The sequence below is a fragment of the Plecotus auritus genome (assembly GCF_963455305.1).
Source record: "Plecotus auritus genome assembly, chromosome: 3".
In the NCBI taxonomy this organism is placed as follows: domain Eukaryota; kingdom Metazoa; phylum Chordata; class Mammalia; order Chiroptera; family Vespertilionidae; genus Plecotus; species Plecotus auritus.
The window spans coordinates 196,126,702-196,147,158 of record NC_137772.1 but is presented as its reverse complement, the minus strand read 5'-3'; the positions used below and the strand labels follow the sequence as shown (position 1 = coordinate 196,147,158).

Below are 20,457 nucleotides of genomic sequence, written 5' to 3'. Positions count from 1 at the left end.
CCAACAAATCATGATACAGTAAGTCAGATAATGTTAGAGAAAACCCAATAAGGCACAGAAGGAGTATGTGTGTAGCAGGTTGCTATTTAACATAGGATTGTCAGGGGATGGCTCACTGAGATGGTGACATTTGGGGACAACTGAAAGAGATGAAAGGGAGAGCCACACAGATGTCTGGGGAGGAAGATTCTAGGCAAAATGAGCAGTGAATGCAAAGTTTCTGCAGCAGGAGGGAGCCTGGGTGAACTGTAAGGAGCCTTGTGACCCAGTGGGATGAGCCAGGAGAAAGTGTACAAAAAAATGGGTGAAGGTGTCAAGGTTGTTTCTCAAACTTTGATGGACATTTCGCTGGAGGCTCTTGGTAAAATGTAGACTTGAGACTCAGCTGATGCTGCTGGTCTGCACACCACACCTTGAGTAGTAATGTGGCAAACAATTGCAGGGGCTTTAGCTTCATCTGGAATGAGATGAGAAACCAGTGGGAGTTTTGAGCAGAGGGGCATGATCTGACATATTTTAAAGGGTCACATTGACTACTGCTTAGAAAAATGACTGGTGGAGCAAACTTGAAAGCAGGGAAACTATTTACAATAGTCACTATACAGATATTGCTCTCCAAAGCTACTATACAATTTCATGCATCAGAATCAAGATTGTGTCAGCCATGGTTTGAATCCATGTTAGAACTAAAATCCCTACTTTAAAAGCATTTATACCCTGGGTCCCCTTTCATTACTTCTTTGTCTCCTTTTCTAACCAACTTCAATGGACATATTTTTTCCACCAAGAGAGTATGTGATTTACAGTCATTTTATATTAAAATGAACCTCTATGAATAATTCTTACTTTTATTTTCTTTCATTACAATGGATAATTGATGGGTTCAAATAGGGTGCAACACCTATGAACCAGATTTTCTGGCAGTATATTCAGAAAATTCTGCTATTAAACACTGGTTTGGTTTGGGGATTCAGGGATAGCTGAGAACTCAAACAAGTACCCTAATGAGTCATGTAGTATACATGCAATATTTTTTGCATGATACTAAATGAGTCTGTAGTAAAGAAAATGTTCTTTTCATACAGGTACAGATATGAAAGGTATTCTTTCACCAATTCCACTCTTAGCACCTCTCCATGTCTCCTGGAATCAAACAGTCAACTAACAACCTCAGTTATGGAAAAATCACAATCCAAAATAAATAATGGTAAGATTATTTTGTTTTTACTTTAATGACTAGGCAAACTTTAAAAAAAAAAGACTTTGCCCTACCTGGTTTGTCTCAGTGGATAGAGCATCAGCCTGCGGACTGAAGGGTCCCAGGTTCGATTCCAGTCAAGGGCACATGCCTGGGTTGCGGGCTTGGTCCCAAGTAGGGGGCATGCAGGAGGCAGCCAATCAATGATTCTCTCTCATCATTGATGTTTCTATCTCTCTTTCCCTCTCCCTTCCTCTCTAAAATCAATAAAGATAAAAAAAAGACTTTATATGTTCTTTATTATGGACAAAATATCTATATAATTTTTGCTGTCTAAAGCTTTCCTACTTACATCCTACCCAGTTTGGCTCAGTGGATAGAGTGTCAGTCCACAGACTGAAGGGTCCCGAGTTCAATTCCAGTCAAGGGCATGTACCTTGGTTGCAGGCTCCATCCCAGGTCCTGGTTGGGGTGCATGCAGGAGGCAACCAATCAATATTTCTCACTTTCTGTCTCTCCCCCTTCCTTCCACTCTCTCTAAAAATCAATGGAAAGATATCCTCGGGAGAGAATTAACAACAACAAAGAAACTTTACTACTTAGACTGAGATGTTATAGTGCCATAAAAAAAATCCTAGAATATGAAGCAGTATATAATGAGATCCTAAGAAAATGCATATATATATATATATATATATATATATATATATATATATATGCCTAAGCAACCATTCTGACCAGACAACCAGATAACTGGCCGGGAGCTATGATGTGCACTGACCACCAGGGGACAGATGCTCAATGCAGGAGCTGCCCCCTGGTGGTCAGTGCATTTCCACAGCCAACCTCCCACGGCCAGCCAACTTCCTGTGGTCCCTCCCCTCAGCGGGCCGGATTGCCAGCCAGGCTGAGGGACCCCCCACCTGTGCACGAATTCATGCACCGGGCCTCTAGTAGACAATAAAATCTTATGGGACAAGGAACATTACTTGCTGGTGACTGCGGAAAGCCTTCTGGTGGTTTCAAATAAGGCAGGCCATGAAATTAGGGTAAAGCTAGTTTAGCATTTACAAATCTCAGTCCATTGCTCAGATATGAAAGAAATATATTTTTCCTGAGAACTCAATTTAATTTCTGTGTTCAGCCTCTCTTCATTAGAATGGCAAAAACTTAATCTCAGTCAATTTTTCCCTAATCTTCACCCTTTTCCCAGGGGCTGCTTACATTCTAAGGAGGTTACATAATAGTAAAAGGGGGAGTTATGGGAAGAGGATGTTTGGTGTTATTGGTGCCCTGTATTCTTAGACATCTAATCCTTCTGGCCTCAGTGTTTAGTCATACATGTCACCTTGGGGTCATCTTGTGACCATGTCTGTATTCTTTTAGCCCAGCAGCTCTCTCTGTTGCAGGAGTGATTGTCTTAGAAACATGGATATAATTCTACTTTCCTCACAAGATAGGAGTTGGGGAATTTTGTTAGAATGATAGAGTTCCATGTGGCTGATGCACATTATACAGCAATGACATGTATGAGTCACCCCTGGGGACATGGGAATCATCTCTTCTGTGTTAATGTAGATGGTGGAAACCCTGTGAGGAGCTGAAGATGGGGATGCTTAGCTTCATTGTGCAACCAGTTTATGTTTGGGGTCTTACCACCTCCCTGGACTTTGCCTGCTCATGGTGGCACAGGTTCTTCTCATTCATGGAATCCAAAAAGCTACCCACAGGTGTTTGTCTCTGAGATACTGCAAAGGCATCCCCTTTATCCTTACCCCTTCAGCATCAATAGATCAACTCTTATTCCCAACACCCCCCATCTCACTCTCTATTCCTAGATTGGAATCTATTTCTACAAAATATGGAAGAATTCCTTCTATATACCTTCTACCCATTGAAATCTTTTATCTATATCTTAAAACCCATTCACTCCTCTAATGTCCTTATTAATGCTTTCTTTTGAGATGTCTCTTTTCTGAGCAGTCAACACTAGCAGTCTGGCTGTTTGAATGAAGGGGAAGGGCAGAGGATTAAAAGAAATATAGAAATGTGAGGAGAGAATGTCAGGGAGGACATGCTGGACATAAAGAATATCATGGATAATAAATTTAATTCACATAAAGAGACAAGAAACTGAGCTGAAGAGTTTGAGATTTCATCTGCATACCATGGTCAGTCATTGGAGATACTTTACTTTGTTTTTGTTTTAGATAATCAGGGAAGAGACACGATATAAATGACAATATAGCCTATTAGGAAATATTTAAACCTTTAATGTTAAAAAAGAAACATAAGGCTTAGGGATGGGGAATGAAAATGTTTTTAATGTAAAGAGACAAGTTATTAAGTCAGACACAGAGTATAAGACTCACAACTCAATCCTTTTCTTTAAAGTCATAGACATATGTGGGCATTATATATAATGAACACAAGGCTCATCTTTAAGATGCTAGTGGGGCAAATGTAGGACTCTTCTCAACACACGTGACCCTGTTCCCCACCCCCAGTAATACTCTAGAGCAGATGTGTTCCACGGAACTCTGTGGTGATGAAAATTCTCTATATCTACACTGTCCAATACAGTAGCCATTAGCCACATGTGACTATTAGGTACTGGAAATATAGCTAATGTGACTGAGCTATATTTCCAGTACCTAATGTTATGACTGAGCACTGAATTTTTACCTTTATGTCATTTTAATTAATTTAAATTTCCATTGCCTTGTTGCAGAATACCAAAGAAAACCAAGCAACGCTTTAAAAGAAAAGACGGGACACTGTTTAATATGCCGGCGGACTCAGGGAATAACTTACCAAATCTGAGTGAAGAAACATGCAGGGGGCTTCTCTTTATATCTCCCTGTGGTCTTTGTCCTGCAAATATGGATTATGCTTCTGGTCCTTTTTGCGGGCCTTGCAAGAAGGCCCCCCAGGTGTTGGGGGTCTCCAGGCCATATCTGATCATTTGTCCTGGCGCCAGCATTAATAACCCTCCCTCCGGGGCAGTGCACTGTCCACAGTTTTATGGCCTCTGTAACAGGTTCTGCAAGACCAGTATCTGGGAAGGAGGTAGTGACTTAATTATAGGTTATCAAGAATGTACACTGAGCTTGCTGGCATGGATTCCAATTGCTAGCCCCCAAATATCAGGGTTGCATTGGAATTAGCCCTTATTAGCCTTCTCAGCCTCAGGTGGCTTGTGGCTACTGTATTGGAAAGCACAGATCTAAGGTGTCTGCATTTATCTGTAAGACTTACCAACAAGCTTCTTAGAACAACAATAATAAATGTTAGGACTAGAATTGACATTAGAATCTATTTTTGGTAAAGGAATTCCCATCATATTTTGGGGGATGGAAGCGAAATCTAGAGAAGATAAGTGAAAAACCCAGGGTCCCTTGGCTACATTTCTAGAAGTGGCAGAATCAAGACAGGAAGCTACGTGACTGCACAGAGTTCTTTTGTGTTTTGCAGTCGGATTCCACTACATGAAAGCGTTCACCTCAGTTCTTTTTTAAAATCTTTTTTATTGACTTTAGAGAGAGAGGAAGAGAGAGGGGTAGAGAGATAGAAACATCAATAAGAGAAGAACATCATCAATTGGCTGACTCCTGCTTGCCCCCTACGGGGGATCAAGCCACAACCTGGGCATGTGCCCTGACTGGGAATCAAACCCTGACCTCTTGGTTCCTGGATTGATGCTCAACCACTGAGCCACACTGGCTGGGCACCCCCCACTTCTTTGTAACCCATGCTTTACCTTCAGAAATCGTTTTAAGGATTACTAATAGGTGAAAATAACTCCTACCTCATAGGATTCTTAGGGGAATTCGATTTAAAAATGCCCACAGAACACTTAGCCCAGTGCCTCACAGAAAGGGAGCATTCAGAGTGGTGATTGTTGGAGGTGGTGAATATCCTTTCTATTAAAGTGACTAAACTCTTGAACGAATATTTCATTTATGATATGGGAGTAATTGTCCAACTTCACATATTCATATTAAGACGTGGCTTTTATGAAAGCATTTGAAAATTGTTAGCTTTGAATTTCACTCTAAAAATACATCCAAGGTTCTTTTTGTTGGAATAGCTATACTACTAAAACTTATAGGGTTTTTAATTTTTAGATGATTTTTTTTCTAAACATGAGCTCTAAAGATTGTTATTCATTATCAAACAATTATAATTATAGGCAATGCTGCCCAAAGTTGAAGTCTCAGCCATCTAAAATTTTGAATTTCAGATAAAACTTTGTCAGCAATAAAATTACAAGTGATTTCTGCTGAAAAAAAATAGGGAAGTTTAAAGATTAAGGCAAGAAAAGTCTTTGTTCAAATTTTTGTGTTTTGTCTTAGGAGGATATTGAAGGTTATTGGAGTGTAGGAATTCCAAGAACTAGTTTAAGTATGAAATAAAAAGAAGAGAGAAAATAAGAAGGAAGGAACAGGAACAAGAAGCAATAGAGTTCCTTGATCGAAGTCTCTGGGAGACTTACACACTACCTAAACTATTGAAGTTATGAAACACATTTCCCAATCTTGCTCAAGCCTCTCAAACTGTCTGTCTTATTTTACTTTTACATTCTAATCCAATTTTAGGACAACTTGTAGAAAAGCAGAATAAATATTTAACTTTTAATTGTAACGTTATTTCATTCATCTTGTTTGCTTTCCTTTCTTGTTCTTTTTCTTTTCTTTTCTTTTCTTTCTTTCCTTTCAAGAATGTGAAATCGACACCAGCTCCTCCATGTGGGTTTATGTTTTCCTGGGGAACCTTCTTCGTGGGATTGGAGAAACTCCTATTCAGCCCCTTGGCATCACCTACCTTGATGATTTTGCCAGTGAAGACAATGCGGCTTTCTATATTGGTAATGCCCACCTCATTTATCTTTTCTGAAAGCAGGGTACCTGGTTTTCTCAACTCCATTCTAAACTCAATTGGGTGTGGAAGGCTTTTTACTTCATACCCAAATGCTTTATTCAGTTCACGCATTTCTGAAGTCCACAGTCAGGATTTGAATAGTAAAGAAACTTCAAATAGAGGACTCTATTGCATTAGGGAAAGAACATCAAGTTAAAGGGAAATAACTGAGCTCCAAGGCAAGGATATATGACCTTGTGTAAGCATCTTCACATACTTCATGGACTACAGAAGCATGTAGGTGACATATTTATATATCAGAGTCAGTCCTCGTGTTATTTTCTTACTAAGAGGTAATTAATGGCTTATAAGTGTTCAGTCTTTTTCCAAAGCTAAGAACTTATTTCCTAATTCAGTGAGGTTGAAAAACTGACAAATTGAGTACACTTAAATAAAGAGTTGATGAACTATTTTCAGTTACTAACCAGATCTCATTCCACATGTCTTCTTTAAAAATGTATTAATTTACAAAAGCAAAGAAATGGTACCTTATTACTTAAGTTTTTATTTTTTATTTTATTTTATTTTTTTTTTGGTACAGGGTGTGTGCAGACGGTTGCAATTATAGGACCGATCTTTGGCTTCCTGTTAGGCTCATTATGTGCCAAGCTGTATGTTGACATTGGCTTTGTAAACCTAGGTAAGGGAATGAACGTATTGTTATTTGTTCACTTGTTTTACTGCAATTTTATAATGGGATGGGGTAGAAAATAGCAATTTGACTTTTTATAAAATGATAGGATAGTAATCTTTCATAAAATAAAAATAGGCCATGAAAAGACTTATTGTTGATAGAATCATCATGCACATTAATAAATGGAATATGAAAAATAGGTGGTAATTAGAACTGGATGACCCATGGTTTGTTATTCAGGTGTATGCTTTTTCACTTCGGTTAGCCAGTTCAAACGCACTCCATCATAGCTATGACTACACATGGTGGCTACTTGTTGGCTCTTGTTGGATTCAGGTGTATCAACATTTATTATAGTTACATCAATTGATAATGTGTTTATTGACTTGCCAGAAAAACCAAAGATTGAAAGTCTTCTGGCAACCAAAATTCCCTTCTTTACTGTACAAATCTTTCTTAGGCAGAGGCCTATGTCATGAGACCAGCTTTCCTTCTGGGGGAGTGCTTGTGTAGGGAATAAATGTGGGCCTCATTTTTCCATAGCTATTAGTTTATTTCTTTCCTTGCAAGGTGGACCCCCTAGAAACAAATAGTATTTTTCTGTTTTGTTTTTTAAAAGAATTCCAAGGAAGCACTTAGAAAAACTATGCTATTTTTTTTTTAAATTCTGGAATTGCACTTTGAAATTATTGTGTTAAAATAGAATGCAAAATTCTTATACTAGTTGTTCTTCTTTAACCAAATAAAATACAGGCTTATTCCAAAATTTTTATCTATTTATTCATTTGTTAATTTATTAACCTCCAAATTTTACTTTATATCTACTTTATCCCAGGTATGATTTTATCACAGTGAGCAAAATAGCTGAGTTTATTGACTCCTTGAATTTTACAGTCCAGTCACAGAGACTGATATAGACAAGGGATTATAGGTGTGATAAGTGGTACAGAGGAAAATGGGGAAGCAATGAAGATATAGCGATAAACTTATAGAAACATTTTACCGAGTAGAATGTAGTGGCTATTGAGCCTAGTTGTCAAAAGACATGTGCTTTTTTTGTTGCTCTCATAGAGGGTGGTGCAGGTAGAGTATAGTAATATGTCTTATAGGTTCTTATATTTAAGAAAAATAACTGGTTGAAAAACTGTATCAATTCCCACCTTTTAGTCCAATAAGAAGTGGTGTCAAACATAAAGTTTCTATGAGATGATGTTTTATTTACATGTGCAAATCTTGCTTCAGGGCTATAATAGCTCTAAGTATTATTCAACGCCATTTAGTAAATAGCATTTATAGTGCTTTAGACTAGATTTGGGCCACAGGGTGCAGGATATAACTTTTCCTTTGAGTAAAATCCTAGGCCTTCCATTTGTAAATCAGGAAATGGTGCTGATGTGGCATAGCTGGCGGAAGGTTTTGGACCCTCCTAACTCTCCCTCACAGGTCACTTTCCCCCTGCCACAAGCCCAGGGATCCCTCTGCAGAACCCCAGAGCAGAGTTTAGAACCCCCTGGTTCCCTTCCAGTATTTAGACTCTATATTTATAATCTCAGGAACAACAAAATAAATCATCATGCCCCACCCTCTTCCTTCAAAAAGCATGATAATAATGTTCAGGTTAGAAAAAGTAATGCATGGCCCTAGCCAGTTTGGCTCAGTGGATAGAGCATCGGCCTGCAGATTGAAGGGTCCCAGGTTCGATTCTGGTCAAGGGCATGTACCTTGGTTGTGGGCACATACCCAGTGGGGAATGTGCAGGAGGCAGCTGATCGATGTTTCTCTCTCATCGATGTTTCTGACTCTCTATCCCTCTCCCATCCTCTCTAAAAAATCAATAAAATATCTATAAAAAAAAAAAAGAAAAAGTAATGCATGAATTATTAGGTATTTTGATAATGTGATTGAGCTGATGCCAGGATTTTATTTTTAAAAAGAAGATTATTTCAACATATTAGCTTTGCTGTATACACCACTCAGCCATCCTGTCTCTTTTTCAGATCACATCACCATTACCCCAAAGGATCCCCAGTGGGTAGGTGCCTGGTGGCTTGGTTACCTAGTTGCAGGAGTCATAAGTCTTCTTGCAGCTGTGCCTTTCTGGTGTTTACCAAAGAGTCTCCTGAGACCCCAAAGTAAAGAGGATTCCAGTTCCTCCTCTGAGAAATCCACGTTTATTACGGGGGATCACACAGAGTACCAAGCACCCCATCGAGAAAAAGTAAAAATAATGGAAATGGCAAGAGGTGAGCCAGATTCTCCTTGATTTTTAAACATTTTCAGTGTTTCCCTGTTCGGACTTTATAGGGGTTGTATAAGTCATGCCCCCTCTCCCCTTCATGTGTTCATAAAAAAAAAATGAGAAACTATGTAGGATTCAGAAATGAAGATTTAAAAGTCAGCATTATTACTAGAAAACAAGTGAAGAACATGACCCAAAGTCTTGGTAACCTTCCTTGCTGACATATCCATCCACACACCTCCTCAGTGGATACCTCACAACTGCCACCACAGGATTGCTGTTTCATACCAGTCTGGGTGGGCAGAAAAAAAAAAAGTGAATCTTCAGGGCTACGGCCTTTAAAACAGATGCCATCCACCCATTTGAGAGATGTGTATCAGTGCATGTCTCTACCAGTGATGAAAGGAGCAAGTGTGGTGTGCGGCAAAACCACACATGTTCTAGTGAATTCCCCACACGTGGTAATGGGTATCCATGAGCAAGAGTAGTTTCCCTCAATGGGCCTGGAAGTTTGCCAGTGAGCAATATTTGCATTTCTAGAAAGTCTTTGCCTTTCTCACTGTTTGGCTACATAATAGGAAGAAGGGAGCATGCCAAAGTTCATTTCTTAAACTAAAGTCCATACATTAAATGGAGACAACGTTCATATGCCTTTTCCTGTGACCATGACCCAAATTTGAAGAATTGACCAGAAAACTGAAGTTCTTGATGTCCTGCCATGACTCCCTGCTCTTAGTGAGGGAGTAGTTAATTCTTCTTGCCCTTTACCCACTTCAGTTAGAGGAGTCTGTTTTTGTCTCACTTATACCTCGCACTATGATATAGGTTTTTTGCCCATAGAAGCATGCTCTACATCTAGCTCTGAACTGGCCAGCTCTCATCCTTGACTCGTGCCAATGACTTGCTATGTGTAGTGTGAATGTCTACCACACTGTAACTGCAGCTGATATGACAATGGAACTCGGCCACCTAAGCCTGCTGCCATGGCTCTATCTTCTGCCAAGGGTGACTATCTTTAATATCTCCATGTTGTTTTTGTCTTACAGATTTTCTCCCATCACTGAAGAAAGTTTTAGGAAATCCAGTGTACTTCTTATATTTGTGTGCAAGCACCGTTCAGTTCAATTCTCTATTTGGCATGGTGACATATAAACCAAAGTACATTGAGCAACAGTATGGGCAGTCATCTTCCAAGGCCAACTTTGTTATTGGTATGCTCATCTATGCTCATCTTCCTCCATGCTTTCCAATAGGTACTACCAGCTGCATCCTGTTAACTCTTAGTACCTTTAGAAAAAAATGTTCCAATATTTAGACTGAAGGTAATTTATGGTATTTTAGATATGAGGTTAAAAAAAAGTGAGGAAGCCCTGACCGGTTTGGCTCAGTGGATAGAGTGTCGGCCTGTGGACTGAAGGGTCCCCGGTTCGATTCCGGTCAAGGGCATGTACCTTGGTTGTGGGCACATCCCCAGTAGGGAGTGTGCAAGAGGCAGCTGATTGATGTTTCTCTCTCATCGATGTTTCTAACTCTCTATCTCTCTCCCTTCCCCCTGTAAAAAATCAATAAAATGTATTTTTTTAAAAAAGTGAGTAAAAATAATCTAGCAGGATAAAATATTTAGTCTGTGGTACAACTTTCTAGCAAAAAAATGTTCACAACTATGCGTGAATGACCATGAAAATATCACATAGATCACATGCATTTTATTTGGAGATTCTTAATAATGGACAGATGTCTTTCAAGTGCACCCAAAATCTCATAACAGTGGACATTTTACCTGAACACTCTCTACAGCTATAAAAAGGGGGCATTTACACAGTTAAAGGTGAGCATTACAAAACAAAGTTTGTATTCGCTCAGTCAAAAGACTTCTGGTTCCTGGCATTTGAGTTATTTAAAGGGGCCATGTGTCAAGCATGGCAGTACAGTCAAATAATGAGAAAGGTAATCAAAGAAGAGAATGAAGAACCAGAATCTACAAATACATGAATACCACCCTGCAAGTAACTGGTTACTTTGAAAACCTGGATTAGTTACTTTAGTTTTAATTTAATGGTACTGTTTCAAGACATAAAGTATATTCTATTTTTTGAACATACCCCTTATGATAGGAGACTCCAATAGTTTAAAATAACTGACTCTTTTTCAAATATTTAAAGAATTGCTCTATGTATCTGTCTCTGAAAGAAAACTTGTTGGGGGGGGGGGTGCGTCCTGAGCTTATTTTAGGTTATATAATTTATATGTAACAATCTGGAATAATGGGCACTTAGCAAATGCTAATCTAATAAGCTCTGTTTAGACTATCCTTCCTCTAAAATGTAAGTATTCAAGCTATATCACAGAACTTTTACTTTCAACATTAATCAGTTCAAATTAATTTAATTTTATTATTCAACATCCCTAACATTTATTTTGATAATCTATAGAATGGTGAAAATAAATACATCATTTGGTTGAAATAAAGATTTAAAAATATAAAATGCACCATAAATGTGCATAGCTGTCATATAATAAATATTTTTTCTCTTCTGACTTACTCCTTTCTCTTTTCTCCTTCATTTTTTCCTTTGGGCTATGGATAATGATCTTTTCTGTGATGAAATATAGGAGAGGCAAGAAGAAAGCATATTTTTTCTCTACTCTCAGAGAAGGCATTTGACATGACACAGAGGAAAAAATAAACTGAAATTTCCCTATGTGTTCAAAGGCTAGCTCTGTTACAATGATAATTTATTTTTGTTCTACATATTTTGTTATGTTTGCCATATTCTTTCTAAAGTTTAGAAACAGCATTTTTCATGTTAACTACTTTAATTTTGCAAGGAAAATAAACAACAAAAATGTTTCAAATTCAAGAAGTAGAGAATATGTCATAAAATGAATTTACTTTTTTTAATTCTGTGGGTTTTTAAAAATTTTCCATTGCAATTTTGGCTGAAAAAAAATTGAATAGATAGTTGAATTTTCCATTTAAGCCTCTCTATTACTATTAAGTTACATCCATGCAAATTATTTTATCTTTTATTCTTCTTCTTAATACACAGATAGTAATCATTTTTGCTTAATTTCTTAGAATTTTTAAATTAAGTAAGACAATTCCCAATAGACACAATAGATAATCAATGATAATGATAATCTTAGAGGCATCACACAGAAAAGGAAAAATTAAAATAATTACTTGGAGAAAGGTGCTTACAATAGAAAACATTAATTTTTGGTGACTAAGCTAGCATAGCAAATTTAATAATTGTAGTATGATGTGTTCCAGAATTAGGTAAAGATATATTAAAAATCTGTGAGATGATGGAAAATAATCTTAATTTATGAGAAAAACTACCCAAGAATGTTATTATGCCCAAGAATAATAGCTAGCTTTATTTCTTTGCACCCAAATGGCTGTAAGAGTGTGAAAGATCCCATAATTTTTTTCTTGCATTTTTCTCTTTGTAAAATTCAAATCTTAATATTTATGTATTCTAATATTAGAGTAATCATATGAAGGTCCAGTATATAATATGGAATTTTACTTCACTAGGAGAGAAGCTCTGAAAACATCCCAAAGTACTGTTATTATAACTCATTAATATTTCATCTTAATGGCTAAGGCTATCATACATCTGTATGGGAATCAAAGTTTCCAGTTTACGTGTTAATTATACTGACCATCTCAAAACATTTAACACATCTCTCATAACTCTTGTTTAGGCCAGTAACAAAGAATAGGTATTTATTCTGAATGGGTGAGATGAAATAATAACAAATTAGCTGAAATTTCTTTTAGCTTTACCAATTGGGTAAATATATTAATGCAAAAGGAAATACTTGAAATAAATTGCAGATGTTAGTGTAAATTGAAACTAGTATTTTCATTTAGAATATTTAGATGATAACTATTTTAAGGTCAACACATTGTATGATGTAAGTGTAAAAAGAAAAGTGAGTAATGATGAAATCAGAGTAAAAGTTCTATCTCATTAAATGACTTAAAATACCAAAGATGAAAGAAAAGAAGCTTTATGAGGCAAGAAGTACATCTTATCTGATATTCCAGAAATTTTCCATCAACTTGGTCCAGCATGGACAGCTTATAGATGCCCAGGGAACTTGAAAGGGAGAATCAAGCAGATAGTCTATTTGGAAATGTCCTACTTACCTTTTTTGGAATCTGTTATAATTTAATCATCTTGAAATATGATAGTTAACATATCCAGAGAAATGTGATAAATGAATAAACTTAGTTTACTCAACTAAGTTTATTTATGTAGTACTTTATTTTGTGGAAAACTGTCTGGGCAAGGAACACAGGATCCTATGATGAGCACAGTTCTCGCCTTGAAGGTTAGATGGGAAGTGTGAACCAGACAAGCTAACAGGTCATTGTGATAAGTACCCAGGCTGCTGCCCATGGGACCCTGCAAAGAGCCTCAGGCTAAGGGGGAAAATAGTTTTTTGATGACTATCTTGTGCACCCTGATTCCAGATGAGTCTCCTGGAGGCACCACAGGGGCTGGTGGGGGCAGTTTTAAATACTCTAATTAGGTGAAGCCCAGAGTCCTCCCGAGAAAGACCCTGATCTTGGAATCAGAAAAATATCTCTAGGAAAAGGTCTTGATACTACTAGGGTAAGTCAAGAGCAAAAGTATAAAAAGGTATTAAAAGATGAAATTATGAGAAGAGGGGTGAGGTTTAGGAAGGACATTGTATCCAACAAAGTACATATTTTGTGCAGAAGGACTTGGAGGCAAGAGAACACATGGAACTTCCTGGAAGTTTCAAGAGAGCACAGCCTTCTAAAAGGTCAGTTAAGAGATGAAAGTCCTGACTTTTAACAATCCGTATTGAGAGAGCAATGCCCTGAGAACAAGCCCATTTCAATTCTCAGACTCTTCTAGGTCAGATAGGGAGGGGAAAGGTCAATGGAATCCAGCACCATCATGGAGCTACAAAACAATGGGTATTCTTTTTTTTTTTTTTAATATGTATTTTATTGATTTTTTACAGAGAGGAAGGGAGAGGGATAGAGAGTTAGAAACATCAGTGAGAGAGAAACATCGATCAGCTGCCTCCTGCATACCCCCTACTGGGGATGTGCCCACAACCAAGGTACATGCTCTTGACCAGAATCAAACCTGGGACCTTTCAGTCCACAGGCCAATGCTCTATCCACTGAGTCAAACCGGTTAGGGCACAATGGGTATTCTTAATGCTATGACGCCTTATGTCCCAGGTGCGAGCTTTACTTTGCAAAATAAAACAAAATCCTAAGCACATTCTCTGAATGTTTTCGTTCAGAGCCTGGTTTTTCAGGGGGTGGGTTTTTTTTTGTTTTTTTGTTTTTGTTTTGATAAACCTCTTTCAGGGCATAGAATTGAGAGAGAGAATAAAAATATACCCTCTTTTTGTGTCAATCTTGGGCCTGTGAGAAATGATGGCAAAACCAAGTACTATGTATATGTAAAAAGAGGAACTTAAATAATACCCAGCAAATCATGACAGCACTTAGTTCTTGAGAAGGAAGACATAACCTGAAACAGAGAATCCACTTTATGTATTCACTATTTAAACAATCAGAAAAATTGGGAGAAAATGTTAGCATTTATTAACTTGGGTCATGAGTAACCAGGTTTAGCGTATTATTTTCTATTATCTGCTCTCTTTTTTAAAAAAATAATAATCAGGTGCCTCTTAGCTCATGTTTGGCTCTTGAGGGGCCCATATGCTCATCTCAGCCTCTTGCCAAACTCACAGACCTCTGTTCAGCTGGGGAAGCAAAAATTAACATCTCTTTTTGCAGTTTCACTAATTTCATGATCATGCCCCTTCAAGGTGGGTTGATTGCTAATGTGATCATTTTAATGTTAACTTAATGCACAATCAAAGCAAAAGAGATGAAATAAAATGTCCTTATTATCTACTAGTACATGATGAAAAGATTTTTAAAGTAAAGTGACATAATATGTAGCCAAAGATTGTTATGTATTTGATATTTTAGATTCTAAGAAAATTACTTAGGAGACTGGATATATAAATCTAAAAAGAAAGAAAGGGGAAAAAGCAAGTCAGTTTGCTTCTCATTATAATTTTTATTTAATGATGTCTCATCGGGTTGTGAGTCAGAGGCAGGAGACTCGTGATCATTGTTCACCACAGCAGCTGCTGTGCTCAAACCTCCTTTGTTGTCTGGGTTTTCTACAAGCTTCTGCCCTTCTCTCAAAAGCTCAAGGTACTGTGGACATCAATGACTGGTGTGTACACAATATAAAAAGAAATTCTAAAATAGTAGAGAAACAGTTGATTGTTGAGTGCCAGATTTCTATTCTCGTAGCATTATTTCCCAATTTAAATCCAATCAACACAGCACCTTTCTCTTTCTTTCCTGATGTAGAGGTGTTCCACTCCCCCCATCACAGTATTTTATCTTTGTGAACCTGATAGACTGGAATACGAAGAACTTAATTGAATAATATTTTGTGTCAGATACTGTGCTAAAAGCATTCCTGTCATTCAGTCACTATTCCTAGCTCCATATTGTAGGTGAGCAGACAGGTTTAGGGAAGTTCAGAGAATCACCTGTAGTTACACAGCCATTAGGCTGTAGAACTGAAGTATAAACCCAGGCAGTTAGGTCTTCAGAGTCCAAGCTTTCAACCACTTTGTTAGACCTCTTCCTCGTGTAGTTGTTAAGCCATATTTGTTTGATTACTAAAGAGGTTGAATGTCTATTGATCAAGAAAACTGTCTCCTAAACCCCTTGAAGGAGAGACAGTATAATGTAGTGATCGAAAGCATAGAACTTGACATCAGATGCCCTGTATTCCAATCTGTTGTCACCACGACCACAGACAAATTGCTCTCTGAAGTGAAAATGATAATATCCCTACCTCCTAAGGTTATGGTGAAGAGTAAATGTGATAGATAAAATATTGAATGCTTAACTGAGTGGCTGGTACATCATAAGCAAATAATAAATATAAAAGTAATCAAATATACGTTGTTTTGTTAGAAAGAATACCAAATTAAGTGGCTAAGAGTTGGGTCCTCAATGAAAACAAATTTTAGGGGAGCCAGAAAATAGGACAAAAGACTTAAAAAAAAACTCTCTGCATTCCCTGTGCCTATTATTTTTTATGCACAACCTTAAAGAACATTAATAGACCTAGTTTCTACTTGATTGTACCTGTTAGGCCTAAGATTAGACCAGAAACACATTGATTCATTGATTCCTTCAGTATTAATTGATTTCACACCCTGTGCTAGACACTGTGTGGTCAGAACTCTGAGACTGTGCTATCATGAAACAATAATCGGGACATTCATCAAAATCTCTTGATATGTGCCAGCAGATGATAGTAAATGAATATTTCTGTAACGTAAAATGACAAAGTCACCTGATAGTATGTCATGAACTATTGCACAGTTTTGTATAATCCCTTCGAAAGTTTGTGTGGGTGTACTCAGATTTCTTTCAGAGATTCACAAAATGATAGATACATTTTTTTCTTATTCCTCAGGGCTCATCAACATACCTGCAGTAGCCCTTGGAATATTCTCTGGAGGGATAGTAATGAAAAAATTCAGAATCGGTGTATATGGAGCTGCAAAAATATACCTGGGATCATCAGTCCTTGGGTACCTCCTATTCCTTTCCCTGTTTGCACTGGGCTGTGAAAACTCTGATGTGGCAGGATTAACTGTCTCCTACCAAGGGTATGTTCACATGAAACAATCTGAAGAGATTGGCTTGCTTAATCAAATTAATTTTTCATAGAGTTTCATAATAAGATAATTTGATTTTTAACCATCAGCACCATGGAAAAGAAATAATTGTTCTATTGTTCCATAACTGATGATATTTATGACATGAAAGTTATAATTGTCACCGAAATCTGTCATTTCTTTTGAATTTGAATGTCTTAAAGAAATATAAAAAAATGATAAACCTACATCTTACTTTAGGGCAGCCACCTGATAGTGGACAATTCAAGGCTTGAATCATGCCTCTTCCCATTCTTAGTGAAAGACATTGTATGGGTTATTTCATAGAATCCAGCTTCAATTTTCCCATTTAAAAATAAAAGTAAGTACTGCCTTTTAAGGTTTTATAAGACTTAAGCAAGATAGCATATGTGAAAGTGGTCAATATTGCCTGGCACAAAATATATATGCCATTCCTGGAAACAATTGTATTTTTTTTCTTTGATCATAACTGGGAACATCTCCATGCCACCCTTTGTGGTCTCTGTTGTACTCAAAGCAGGTAAAGTTTCAGGAGACAATTCTGTTCCTCAACCCAGTGACCCACATGGCAGCTCTCTTTAGTTCTTTGCAGTTGGCCAAGAGAACTTATTGATACACTCAGACCTCTGCCATCCCTATGGGTGGGGGATTAAGTTTCTTGGCTTCCAGAGTCTATCACTCTTTTTTTAAAATTAAAAGTATAGTAGACATACAATAGTATATGTTTTCAGGTGTACAACATAGTGATTCAACATTTATATACCTTATGATTTGATCACCATGGTAAAGCATCTGTCACCCTACAAAGTCATCTATATATGTAATAGAGAATATACAAATTATCCAGGACACCATAACATCACGGCCAAACAACAGGGACCTGAGGCTGCATGGCGCCTGGCCAGAGCGAGGGACCACAGGCCATGGCCCCTGCCCGGCAGGGCTTGACGGGGGATCTCAGGCCACGACCCCCGCCCCGGCACAGGGCCTGGAGACCTCAGACCATGCCCCCTGGCCCCAGCACCGGGCTGGGGGACCTCAGGCCACACCCCCCTCCTGGTGGGGCTTGACAGGGACATCAGGCTGCCCCTCGCCTGGTGGGGCTTGATGGGGACCTTAGGTTGCATCCCCCCCAACCTGGCAGGGCTTGACAGGGGACCTCAGGCCACAGCCCCAACCTGGCGGGGCTTGATGGGGGACCTCAGGCCACGCCCCCCGCCCTGGCACCAGGCCGGGAGATCTCATGCCGCACCCCACACCCCAGCACTGGGCTGGGGGACCTCAGGCCATGCTCCCCACCCAGTGGGGTTTGATGGGGACCTCAGGCTGCACCCCCCGCCCAGCAGGGCTCAACAGGGGACCTGAGGCTGCACCCCCTGCCCAGAGGGGCTTGATGGGGGTGAGACTGGCCAGGTCTAGGTCTCACGCAATAGGGGTGGGGCCAGCTGGGTCTGGGTCTCCTGCATTTTCGAAGCACGTGGGGGTGGTGGGCAGGGACTTGACTCTGGGTCCACAGCACATCCCAGACTCTGACGGGAGGAAGATTTTCATATACATTTTACTAAATTTTTTTTATCTCTGACACTTCTATTATAGAGAAAGGGCAAACAGCAATATTAAAATATTTCCTCTAATTAATTCCCTTTTAATGTGCACAAATTCCGTGCACCGGGACACTAGTACTATATAATAAAGAGGTAATATGCAAATTGGCCATCACACCCTCACACAAAATGGCTGCTCCCCTGTGGTCACAAGATGGCTTCCCCCATGTGGTCACAAGATGGCCACCGCAAGATGGCTGGCAAGGGAGGGCAGTTAGGGGTAATCAGACCAGCAGAGGAGGGCAGTTAAGGGCAACCAGTCCAGCAGGGGAGGGCAGTTGGGGGTTACCAGGACTGCAGGGGAGGGTAGTTAGAGGCAACCAGGCCAGCAGGGGAGGGCAGTTAGGGGTGACCAGGCCAGCAGGGGAGGGCTGTTGGGGGCAAGATCAGGCCAGCAGGGGAGGGCAGTTGGGGGCAAGATCAGGCCAGCAGAGGAGGGCTGTTGGGGGTGAGATCAGGCTGGCAGGGAAGGGCAGTTAGGGGCAATTGGGCCAGCAGGAGAGGGCAGTTGGGGGCAATCAGGCCTGCAGGGGAGCAGTTAGGCGTTGATCAGGCTGTCAGGGGAGTGGTTAAGGGGTGATCAGGCTGACAAGCAGAATCGGTTAGGGGAAATCAGATAAGCAGGCAGGTGAGTTGTTGGGAGCCAGCAGTCCCAGATTGTGAGAGGGATGTCCGACTGCCTGTTTAGGATCTGGCCTAAACAGGCAGTCAGACATCCCCTGAGGGGTCCCAGATTGGAGAGTGTGCAGGCTGGGCAGAGGGACACACACCCCCGTGCATGAATTTTGTGCACCAGGCCTCTAGTTATTATATAATTGACTATATTCCCTGTGCTGTACATTACATCTCTGTGACTTATTTATTTTAACACTAGAAATTTATTACCTTTTATTCTCCTTCACCTTTTCACCCATTTCCCTACTTCCCTCCCCTCTGTCAACCATCAGTTTGTTCTCTCATCTATGAGTCTATTTCTGTTTTGTTTTATTTGTTCATTTGTTTCTGATGGAGTTTTTTTTAGATTCCATATACAAGTAAAGTCATATAGTATTTGTTTTTCTCTGTCTGACTCATTTTACTTAGCACAATTCCCTGTGGGTCCATCCACATTGTCAGACATGACAGATTTCTTTTTTTTCTTTTTTTTTTTTTATTACTGAGTAAAATTCCCATATATCTCACATCCTCTTTATTCATTCATCTATCGATGGGTATCTAGGTTGATTCCAAATCTTGGCTATTATAAATAATGTTGCCATACACCAAAGGGTGCTTATATCTTTTACAATATGTGTTCTCATTTTCTTCAGATAAATACTCCAAAGTGGAATCTATCACTCTTAATTTAAGGCTGGGTCTTGAAGAAACTATTTTGCCTTCTTTTCAAGAGTCCTTACAATCATTGTCTTTGAACATGTATTTCCAGAGGCAGCTCTTTTTATCCGTCCACCTACCTCTACATTGTTCATTTAAAAAAATGATCTAGCCACTCCTGTATGCCATGCCAACCTTCTTGATTGTACCTGCCTGACTGACTGGAAGTACCTGTGGCTCAAAGGTCAATGTTCCTGACATTACCTTCTCTCTTTCTTGCAGGTTCAGCTGCTTCTTGCTTACTGCTTGCTTTCCAACTCCCTTCCTGTGCTTTCTTCCAATATCTATCGTGTCTCCATTTTTCAATCTCCATCACCTTTGTTAACTCAGTTTTTCCTATTGTCAAGGGAACATCAGTTATACTTTTGTTATCTAACATGTACAGAAAAATTAATGAATGCAAAGCTCATATACCCTGCTTCTGGAAGTTATCACACTAATCTTAGACTTACCTAAGTGTAGCATTGCCTTAGTAACCGTCAGCAATGTAGATTAAGAACAATAATTATAAACAGGAATTGCATGAAGGTACTGGAGAGAGTAGAAGTCTTGCGCTATTTTTATCCCTATAATCTTCATAGTAGATGAACAGTGGTAAAGTACTTTGTATTTTGAAATTTAAAAAATACCTTGACTTTCAGTATCTTCCTTGTATCCTCAGAACACCTTGTGAGGTAAATTTTGTTATTCTTATTTAAAGGAAATTGAGTTTAGAAAGGTTAGTTCACTTCCTCAAAGTATAATA

At 38.9% G+C, this 20,457-nt stretch overlaps 1 protein-coding gene across 1 annotated transcript in view; it reads left to right on the top strand.

Annotated features, from left to right (window-relative positions):
• The window catches only part of SLCO1C1 (solute carrier organic anion transporter family member 1C1), a 47,969-nt gene that overhangs the window by 11,502 nt on the left and 16,010 nt on the right, over positions 1 to 20,457 (top strand). The window contains exons 5-10 of the mRNA XM_080660825.1: positions 1,086 to 1,207; positions 5,919 to 6,065; positions 6,660 to 6,758; positions 8,750 to 8,995; positions 10,038 to 10,202; positions 16,509 to 16,704. Coding sequence (XP_080516951.1) covers positions 1,086 to 1,207; positions 5,919 to 6,065; positions 6,660 to 6,758; positions 8,750 to 8,995; positions 10,038 to 10,202; positions 16,509 to 16,704 — 975 coding nt within the window. The remainder of the gene's footprint in view (positions 1 to 1,085; positions 1,208 to 5,918; positions 6,066 to 6,659; positions 6,759 to 8,749; positions 8,996 to 10,037; positions 10,203 to 16,508; positions 16,705 to 20,457) is intronic.